The sequence below is a fragment of the Eupeodes corollae genome, chromosome 1, assembly GCF_945859685.1.
Source record: "Eupeodes corollae chromosome 1, idEupCoro1.1, whole genome shotgun sequence".
NCBI classification, from domain to species: domain Eukaryota; kingdom Metazoa; phylum Arthropoda; class Insecta; order Diptera; family Syrphidae; genus Eupeodes; species Eupeodes corollae.
In genome coordinates, this window is record NC_079147.1 from 8,841,039 (window position 1) to 8,852,568 (window position 11,530).

Consider the following 11,530-nt stretch of genomic DNA (forward strand, 5'->3'; position numbering starts at 1 on the left):
TACCATTAAAGAGCAAGCAGATGAAAAGCTTCATGAATTAGTTCGGAAATTCTTTTCAGTAGAAAGCTTTGGTTCAAAGGAGATAAGAAAACTTACTAAGGGCAGAGATGTAAGAGCCGAGAACCTGCTAGAAAGCTCAGCTGAACGACTAGATAAGAGGTTCAGTGTTCCGCTTTTATGGAAAAGTAAATTTCATGCATTTCCAAATAGCAGACCATCTGCAGAACGAAGACTTTTGTGCCTTGAGAAACGATTACATAAAGAGCCCGAACGAGCAGCTAATTTAGATTCACAAATCTCAGATTATTTACGACAAGGATATGTACGCAAACTTACAAGTGACGATTTACAAAACAATAAAGGCAACCGAATCTGGTATCTTCCCATTTTCCCCGTTTTAAATCCCAACAACCAACATAAAATATGCGAATGGATGCGGCCGCGCAAGTTGACAGAGTTTCGCTAAACTGAATGCTACTTTCTGGAAACGACTATCTTGTCTCACTTACAGAAGCTGATCACTATAGTTGCCTTGGTCAAAATGTACGTTCAAAGAATAGAGTTGACTGCAAATGAAGTTCCTATTGTGGTCTGAACCTGTCCATTGAAAGTAAAACTGACAGGTTGAAATACAAAGAAAATTTAATGTTTTCTGTGAAACGATGTTGTTCCTAAATGTAAAATGAACAATTGAAAACGATTTTATCATTGAGAAATTAAAAATTAACCTAGAGAAAATGCCTGACATAAATAAAGTATTTATTTACTAAAAAAAATGCTACAGCTCATTAACTTATATATTAATAATTAATACCAAAAATAAATTATTGTCAGTTCTATTGATATGGTTCAATTATATATATCCGCCGCAATCTCAGCGCCACACCTCCATCATATAGTTCAAATTTTCAATGACACTGAATTACTATTAAGGTTATATGCTTTTCATTGCAGAATTATTTCATCTTTTAGCTCTTAAATTGTTGCTGGTTTATCGACGTACACCTTTTCTTTTAAATAACCCCAAATAAAGGAGTTCAACGGGGACAATGGCTAAAGCACACACACGGTTCAGCTTCGTCTGACTTCTACGAGTTCAGCCATAGGAATTCAATGCATGCTTTTACAATGAATCTTTGTCTTCCAATTCGGGCCATTAAAAGTCCATTATCATCTCTCGATAGCGAGCACTATTTACAGTATCTACCTGACCGGCCTCATTTTGACAAATTAATTCCCGATGACGCCGTCAGGCTATAAACCGCACCAAACAGTCACTCTTAGTAAGTGCATTGGTTTTTTGACAGTCAATCTTGGATTATCATTCGCCCAAATGAAGCAATTGTACTTATTGACGATTTCACTGAGGTAAAAATGTGCCTCAAAAAAATCACACGTTGTTTACAATTATGGGTTACTTGAAAAAGGTTTACCCTTTATTGAATACATTGTATTTTCAAGTATTTAAGTAAATATATCAAAGTGGATACCAATTTAAACTTCATTACTATCCACTCTATAACTTGAAACATTTTTTTTATTTAAGTGACCACCCTGTGATTTTCCCAGTGACTTGTTAAGCTCAATGCAAAGAGACTCATATATTAAAGTGACAGTTCTGTTTGACGTTTTAGTTTGTCACCATTTTTGTATTCATTTCAATATTTCACTTTTGCTTTTGCTTGCTTGCAACTTGCAACCATTCCATTTAGAAAACAAAAATAATTTTCTATAAAACTTTACTTTAATAAGATTGTTTCCAAACAAATATAAATTGTTTAAACAATGGCTCACTACAAAGGAGCAGCCAGTGAAGCTGGGCGTGCAATGCAATTGATGAAAAAACGTGAAATCGCCCAACAAGAAATTGAATTCCGCAAAAAGAAAATCGAAGAGGACTTGAAAATTTCTAATATTGAAAACAAATTCGCCAGCCACTACGATGCTGTGGAACAACAACTCAAGACCTCCACCATTGGATTGGTCACGTTGGATGAGATGAAAGCCAAACAGGAGGACATTGTGAGAGAACGTGAAAAGAAACTAGCCCAGAAGAAGGACGAGAAAGAACGTGAGAAACTGCGAGCTCTGGAGGCAATCCAAGCCGAGAAGAACAAACAGAAACGACAAATTCAAGCTTTATCCTTTACCTTGGACGAAGACGAGGCTGACGAAGAGGATGAAGACATAAAACCACTCGAAATAAAGCCCATCAAGAAATGGAAAACAGAGGTGCAAAGCGACGAACCACAGAAAAAGAAAATCTGTAAGAACCCAGATGTGGACACCTCATTCCTGCCTGATCGGGAACGTGAGGAGAGAGAAAACCGTCTGCGAGAAGAACTCCGCCAAGAGTGGGTTGCTCAGCAGGCTGCCTTGAAGGACCAAGAGATCACAATTACCTTCAGTTACTGGGACGGCTCGGGACATCGTCGAAGTGCAACCATGAAAAAAGGCAATTCCATTTATCAATTTCTGCAAAAGTGTTTGGAAGTTCTGCGCAAAGAATTCAACGAACTGAAAACTGTTATGGCCGACCAATTGATGTATGTCAAGGAGGATCTGATTCTACCGCACCATTACACTTTTTATGATTTCATTGTGACGAAAGCCCGTGGTAAGAGTGGACCTTTGTTCCAGTTCGATGTCCACGATGATGTTCGGATGATTAGCGATGCAACAGTGGAGAAGGAGGAGTCCCATGCGGGAAAAGTGCTGTTGAGGAATTGGTATGAGAGGAACAAGCATATCTTTCCGGCTAGCCGCTGGGAACCTTATGATCCCACCAAGACCTATGATAAGTACACAATTAAAGATAAGAATAAGAAATAAATGTCTATTGATAGTAAAGCTGTTTGAGTTGTTTATCGTCTCTCTATTGAACCATTTTCGATTAGATTTGAATCCTTTGATGAATGCTTGCATCAGCTACAATACAATAACTGTACATGTTGTTAACAATTTTTGATTGCCTTGAGCACGTAATTGTCTGGAATTGGACGTACATTTTGATCTTGAAATACACATATAATTAATTACTCTTTGGCCATAATAATTAGGGATTTAGTGACATAGGGATTTGAGAATTCCTTAGATCAACGTTGCTCTTGTTTATAAAATAATCAAAATAGGTTCGAAGATTTAACTCAGTGTCACAAATAGAACAGATTTCGAATGGTAATATAGTGCAGACAGTAACTTCGGTAAGGAAGATGTGATTTTTAATTGGCATTTGCTAAATTAAGTTATAAGATTTTTTTGTAGCACCAAGTCTGGAGTGAGTCAACATCATTTTGGAATAAGACAGAATCTGATGGAGTAGAATAACCTTTCTTGTTTTTATTTCATCAGCGTAAATAGAGACAGTTCAATTATAAAAGACAATAATAACTCGTTGAATACCTGAAGAGTGATCCGCCCTTGTGAGCTCTTGAACTCGATCAAAAAGTCGATGAGCTTAAAGCAGCCCTCAATGAAGCCATGGAAACTGCCTGCCCCCTCACTGCAGTGCGAGGAAAGAAGAAACCATATTGGAGGGCTGCTGAACTAGAAATACTCAGGATAGGTTGTAGAAAGCTTTTTAATCGCGCAAAAAAGACTAGACATCCCCAAGGACTCCTATAAGGAATCCCTCAAAAAGTATAAACAAGAATTGAGAATAGCTAAAAGATCCTCATGGAGATCCTTCTGTAGCTCAATAGAAGAATCCTCGGAGGCATCAAGAATAAGGAATATTCTCTCGACAAACCCAACCATGCCTAGTTGTCTTGAAAGCTCAGATGGTACATAGACTAACTCTTGCAAAGAAACGTTAAACCTCCTACTAGACACCCTCTTCCCGGATAGCTCCAAATCCGTTAATACAACAAGCCGTCTGCATTTTGCATTCTCAAAATTCTGGAACAATTGATTAATATCCATGTGCGTAATAGCATTGATAAGAGACTATCGATGTCTCAGTATGAAATCGGTAAAAACATCCTTGGACACTCTGGTAAGAACTATCGAACAAGTTGCAGCGAGTATAGCTATAAGACTTAACTCCTCATCTCAATGAACCAACAACAATGTAGGGCACTCCATCATTTTGAACCTCTTTGGTTCTATACCAAAGTACATAGACTACACTATTCGTAAACCCCTATTTGGAAAAAACTTCCAGGTATCCATTCCATCCAGAGATGAATGGGAAGACAAAAAACTCCTGGATAACAAAAGTATTCATTTTTATACAGATGGATCCAAGACAAATGAGGGAGTTGGTAGTGGTGTGTACTCAGAAAAGCTTAATCTAAGCATCTCTTTCCGCCTACCTAATCATTGTAGCGTCTTTCAAGCGGACATTTTAGCGATCATAGAGGTCCTCTCCTGGTTAAGAGAAAACGTACTATCAACTTCTGATATCCGCATCTTCTCTGACAGTCAGGCTGCTATTAAATCTCTTGACGGTGTTTCAACCAAATCTCAAACGGCTTTAGATCTTCTCTTATGGAGATGGCGCAGCAATTTTACATTCATCTCTGTTGGGTGCCGGGCAACAGAGACATCACAGGAAATTGTAGAGCCGATAAACTCGCTAAAAATGGAACCTTCATACCTATTTCACCTGAAAGGGAGAAGATAGGTATACCGATAGATACATGTAAACTCATGCTAAAAGAAACAGCTTTTGCAATAGAAAATTCTAGTGGCACAATTTACCAACGTGCGCAGCCACAAAACTCATATGGCCTTCACTGGACCTAAAGCGCTTTAAGGACTTGTTATCTCAAAGAAGAAGAGCAAACAATCTCTCACCTCCTCTGCACTTGCCCTGCTCTTTCACTCAGACGCAAACTTCATCTGGGGGACTACTCTTTTGATAATCCCAGTAAACTAGCTAAAAAGGATATCAAATATCTTTTTTACTTTATAAAAAGCTCAAAATAGTTCAACTAGTAGGAAGTAATTCTCTAGATTCATGTGGTATTACAATGGGCGTTTTCTTTTGGCCTGAGTGTGTGGATTCTGAATCTGCAGCCAGTTTAATCTATCCTAACCTAACCCGAAGCGTGATGGTTAGTGCGTTGGACTGTCATGCAAGGAGTCTTGGGTTCAATACCCGCCTGTGCTGTGCCAACTAATTTTTTTCACGGAGAAGAAATTTTTTTCATGAAAAAATTAGCCGTTCGGATTCGGCATATAAACTGTAGGTCTGACAACATTACTCGCACACAGGAATGGTTGAGAATTGTAAGTCACTAGGCCCTGGTTCTTCATGTAAAGTGGCGCCACCTAATTTATTTTTTAAGAACGTCGTTGATAGTTAAGATAAATACCGGAGGACCAAGGTGACTCCCTTGAGGGACTCTTGACTTTGTATAAATGGGATCGGAGATTGAGAACTTAAAAATAACTCTATATCGGCTATTCTCAAGGCACGATCTGAGCCATGAAATAAAAAAGGGTGGGAAATCAAGGGTTTTAAGTTTAAGATAAATAATTTTGTGACTGAAATTTTCAAAGGCTTTAATAAAGTCTGTAATGATAATGTCCACTTCAATTTCTTTTTTGTAGTTCGCTTAGAGTTTTACACAAAATTCATTAAAATTGGTTGTAGTGGATATGCCTCTTGAGAAACCATGTTGTTGAGAAGAAAAAATATGTCTACAATGAAAATCTATTGAGAAGTCGTTTTGGAAAAGTTGGGAATTGAAGAAAGCTTCGCTATGGTTCATAAGATCATATTTTGCTTCTTTAATTGCATAAAGGAATCTTTCCAAAGCTTTGGGAAGATAGTTTGAGAAATTCTTCTTGTTCTTCGATTCCGTTAACTCCTCCTGGAGCATAGGGTCGCAACCAGTTCCTTTCATCTCTGTCTATTCCTAGCACGATACCTTAGCTGGGACTACTTCTCCAAGTTTTGGGACCGAGTTTCCTTCATGACAGATGATCTCCGCATGTTTCTCTAGGTCTTCCAGACCGCCTTCTACCTTGAGGATTCCATTCATGTCATCCGGCTTCCTCAATGTATGGCCAATCCAGCGCCGCTTTCTCTGCGCGATGTCAACATCCACTTTTGTTTGCCCAGTCCTGAGCCACAGTTCACCGTTAGATATGGTTTGTGGCCACCGGATGTTCAGGATGTAACGTAGACAGTGGTTGACAAAAGTTTGCAACCTTCTCGAGATGTCAGCAGAGCTATTTTCCTGGAGTTCCACACTGTAGAAAGCATTCCGAATGCACTACGGGCTTTATTTATTCTATTGGTCACATCCAGGTCCGTTCCACCATCGAGTGCCAAATAGCTTCCCAGATAGTTGAACTGGAAGACCTCTTCTACTACCATTAGTCTCACAATAACCTGTTTTTGTTGGTTTCGTCTCGTGTGCATTAAGCCAGCCACCTCCCCATTTTGTTTGAAGAGAGTGGCACATTTGGCTAAGCTCTCCATTTCTGTTTGCCATTAAGCATATGTCGTCAGCATAGTCTAAATGGCTTAATCTTTCCTTCAAACGCCAATAAATCACCCTGTCACATTTCAAATGCATCGGAAAGCTGTCCATTGTGCGAAACGAAACACCTTGCGTTGTTGTTATTATAGCAACAATTTTATCAGGAATGCGTTTAGCAACAAGCGATCTTCAGATAACATCACTACTAACGCAATCGAAGGCCTTTTCAAAATCGACGAACATGAGGTAAAGCGGCGATTGATACTTTGTATCAATTGTTGTATTATAAAATGGTCGATTTGGTTTTCTGTTCAAGGTAACTTTGTGGCAGGTCTTATGTGGGAAAAGGCTTCCACCTACCACCAGCTGACGGGCATTGCAATTGTCGACAAGCATATCACCATTGTCATTTCGTTGACACATGCCTTGTCTACCCATAACTCTCTCAAGGCCTGTGTTATCCGAGCCAAGTTTGACATTGAGGTCTTTCAGACAGCTAAATAAAAAACTTACAGCTTCTTACAACGTTACAAATACTTTTATTAATTTAAGTTTATAAAAAGAGATACACTGCATCAAAAAATTGCACGTACATCTGACTGTTTAGTGAAAAAATGCACATACTTTATCAAAAATACTTATTATATATTTATTTTTTCATTAATTATTTTCTTTATTATGATAGAAGTAAAAACAAAATAAAATTCAGTTGCATAGACTTCATAGGAATAAAAAAATAATAACAAAAAGGGAAGAAACTAAAATTAACATCAAAAAATTGCACATACACTTTAAAGTTTATTAGTTAATTGCTTCGTTTAGTACCTAGTATGGTAACCTTATGCCTTAATAACATTCTTTAAACGGTTTTGCATGGACAGGATTAGTTTTGAAGTCACTTCCGGTGGAATTTTATTCCATTCTTCAATTAAAACGGCTTTCAGTTGATTTTTGTTTCTTATTTCCGATTCTCGGATTTTCTTTTCCAAATAATCCCAAAGATGTTCGATGGGATTTAGATCTGGGGATTGAGGAGGATGAGGCAACTGCGATTTCACATTATACAACAGCCATTCTTTCACAAGCCTTGAGGAATGCTTAGGGTCGTTGTCTTGTACTAATGCAAATTCCTCGCTTAAGCCCATTTTATTAGCGCTGGCTTTTAAGTTATCTTTTAGTATTTGCAGATAAACCATTTTATCCATCGTTGACTCAACAAATACTAAATTTCCCACCCCGCTAGCCCCCATCGCTCCCCAGACCATGACATTTCCGCCTCCATGCTTCACTGTTGTTTTTTGTCTCCAAGGCCGTGTTTGGTTGCCGCCACACAAACCTTCTTCCATCCGACCCAAAAATGTTGAACTTACTCTCGTCGAGGAATATCACGTTTTTCCAGAAATCATCCGGCTTCGAAACATACGCATTTGCATAGTCCAAACGCTTTTGCACGTTTGTCTTCGAAATATAAGGCTTTTTTCTTATTGCACGTCCTTGATAACCCTTTGAATGCAATACGTTCCGGACTGTTTGTGGGTTTAGTGATATTCCATGACTTACTGTGATTTCTGCAGCTATCTTAGGAGCACTTATTTTTGGGTCAACCTTCACCATTCGTACGATTTTGCGTTATATTTTGTCATTTAAAATTTTTTTCGACCTCTTCCTGGGGCCATTTCGAAGCTTTCGTTTTTTTCATAATTTTTTATCACGCATTGAATAGTTAATTTTGATCTCTTAACAATGGATGATATTTCAGAATAACTTTTTCCATCCTTTTTGAGATCAACAATTTGTTTTTTTATTTCAATAGGAACTTTTTTATGTGATGATTCCATAACTAAAAAAAAAATTAAAACGCAAAAAAAAACACTTTTAGCCAGATCAATTAAACATAACAGACTGAGTAGGAGATTCAATCTCATGATCGTACGAGTTTTTGGCTTGGAAAAGAACCGTTATTTCATTTTTGTAGAAAAAAACAACAGTGTACGTACATTTGTTTGGTGTACGTGCAATTTTTTTATACTTATAGAAACATATGTTTATAAAAAAAAAAGTTATAAGAAGAAAGTTCGAAATTTGTGTTACCTATTAATACTGTACTTACATCTATGTATCATTTTTTGTTCAAAATAAAGTCAATCGGTACGTGGATTAGGTTATAAGTACATTAAATGTAATAATTTTATTTGAATTTGATTGATGTACGTGCAATTTTTTGATGCAGTGTAATTTGCAGTTGGCTTAAATTCTAGCTTTGTTCTTGCTAAAATTGAAATTCTGTGTTGCCTTCGACGCCGCCGTTATTCAAATGCAGAATTATAAACTTAAGTCCGTTATCCGCAAATTACATATGTAAGTAAATAGACACATATTTGCGAATGTATTGGTAAGGAATCGAAAATGGCAGAGGCTAACGGAAGTAAAATAAAAATTCTAAACTAATACTCCTGTCAAATACTGTCCGTAGCCAGGCAAAATACTCTAAGTGGTTATATTCAGTTCTATCGAGATTTTTCTGGCAATGAATTTCTGAAATTTTGAAGGGTTCGTAGATCTTTATTATTCCAGGGAGAGGAGGAAGATACATTTGTACGAGGGACTAGACATTGGTAAATGGACATACAGATAAATTTCAGGGCGATATCTATTTAGGTATTTTTATCGAAGAACGAATTAAAATCAATATTGTTAATTATGTTATTGAGTAAAGCGGAGTCAGCGTCGCGGAAACTGAAATACAATACAATATTCTTTGTGTAGATACTCATAAATATTTGATTAATTTAAGCCCAAGGAAGCTACGTGTTGATTTAAGTATAATTTAATTTTCCTTTAAATAATCTAAAGCATTAACCCATTGCAGGGCTTCAACAGCTCAGAACTCAATCACTCTTAGGACATTCAAACTAATCGTACACATATTTTTGCTATGGGGAGCAAACTTTCAATACTTTTTAAGTGAAAGAGCTATTGAAGACAAAAGATCCACTAAAAAGCAAATTAAGGGCATATCAATCTAAATGTTGTTTCTATTTTTAAACATTCCTTCGAATTGTTAAACCAATATTATGTCATAAACGACTATCCCAAAAATCCGTTTGGAACTGAAAAAGAATGTTTTCATCCAATAACAGACACTATCGCATTCTTTTGTTTAATAAAGTTCCGTTTAAAAAATCAGAAAAGGGATAGGGTAGTAATCATTCCTTGTGGGCCAGCTCAACCTTAATTTTGTTCGGGAGGAGTCAGAGCTCTTATCTATCAGTTCCCTCTCCGATAGGTATCGATTTGGATACAAAAATGTAATGTTTTTACACGATCAATAACACTGCGCTACAAAATTAGGTTTTTTTTTCTCGTACACAAAATCGGGAATACTTTTTTAAAGGATTAAGACCTCCTAAAGTCCTTAACCTTTTTCTATCACATCAGGTTTTTAATATACGAATATGCCGCATACGACAGCTTCTACAGGGACTACCTATGTAGAGCCATTGGGCAGGTTCAGCCAACTTAAGGGACTTCATTTGCAGTCAACTTTGTTCTTTGAACGTAAATTTTGACCAAGGCAACTAGTTAGTTTTTCAAGCGTTATGAATTTCAAATACAGAACTTTGCTTCCCAATTTTTACTTTAGGTTCATAGTACAAAAAAAACACCAAATTGACTGTCTTAAAAACACTCCTGGGGCAAGCTAAAAGTCCACCACGACAACCAACCCTTCTACAGAAAGCATTAAATAAATTTGTGCAAATAAATCATAGAGTAATAAAGTTCAGCTTTTAGTTGAATGAAAAAACATTATCAACTGTCATTTTGATAGAAGTAGACTTGACTTGATAGTAAGGGAGATTTTTCTTGACTAACTTTCCAGTCAACTTTCCATTAAAGGTGCCTTAATTAGAAGGTAATTTTTCAATCAGGTACTAGAAACTTGCTTAGCTTTCAAGTCCCTTATGTCGTCTGAACCTGCCCTTTATTAGCTATGGCATCCCTGTCAAACCCGGGAGTTTCTGCAGAATGGTCATGAAGGTTGCTCCATAAAGCTTAGAAATAACTTGACAGATCCTTTCAGTATCAAAAAAGGCTTAGACAAGGTGATGCGCTGTCATCCGATATTTAACATCCTCCTTGAAATAATAGTGCAGAGCTGCCACGTCAACACTAGAGGCACTTTCAAAAAGTCTGTCCAATTACTGGCATATACTGATGACATTGACATGAATGGAAGAACTCAGCGTGAGATTTTGTGATTATTGAGGCAGAGGCAGCAAAAATGGGTTTAAGGGTTAATGAGGGCAAAACAAAATACATGCTGGCATCAAGAAATTACCTACAACACCGACGCCTCGTCACCATCGAAAGACGAAACTTTGCGATATTTAAGGACTTTGTCTATTCGTCCTGCTATACGGTGCAGAAGCATGGATTATGCCAAAAACGGATGAAACCACCTTGGATCGTTTCGACAGAAAAGTTCTTCTTGCTAGAGACCGATATAGATATAAGAGTTTAAAGTTGTAGTTTATTGTTTATTGTTAATGTTGTTTGCTATTTGTTGAACTTTAAAAAACCAAAATGTAAAATTAAAGACGTGTTGTTCGCTTAAAACTTTATGTAAACTATATTACTATAACGATTTAAATCGTTGCTTTTATTCATTAGTGAGGGTATCTTGCCCTAAAAATTGTATATGTTAAATGATGCCAAATAGCTCTAATTCACTCAAGACTATAGCGCCACCCTAAGTAAGTAGGTAATACGCAACATTAAGAACATAATTGTTCCATTAATTATATTCTTCGAAATAGAAAATGCCATGTTGTCTTCTCTATGAGACAATTCTTTCTTATACAAATAACTAATTGTTTTAGAAATCCCAATCAACCAACTTGTCCCAGTTTTACCCTACTCAAATCCACCTGCTGACAATCTACTCCAACATTCCACAATCTACTACAACTAGCCGTCAAAATCAATCCATAAACATCATATTGTCCCTCTTCAACTAACTACAAAAATTAACTCCATCTCTACCGCACATTCGCACCCCGTTTTACGATTTTTGCTTTTTTCTGTCTTCCTTCGAA

At 37.0% G+C, this 11,530-nt stretch overlaps 1 protein-coding gene across 1 annotated transcript; it reads left to right on the forward strand.

Moving 5' to 3' along the window:
- Positions 1-1,669: 1,669 nt before the first annotated feature.
- On the forward strand, positions 1,670-2,854 carry LOC129938876 (protein FAM50 homolog). Its single transcript, XM_056046691.1, has one exon. The coding sequence runs from the start codon at positions 1,786-1,788 to the stop codon at positions 2,830-2,832; it is 1,047 nt and encodes a 348-aa protein (XP_055902666.1). The 5' UTR covers positions 1,670-1,785; the 3' UTR covers positions 2,833-2,854.
- Positions 2,855-11,530: the final 8,676 nt, after the last annotated feature.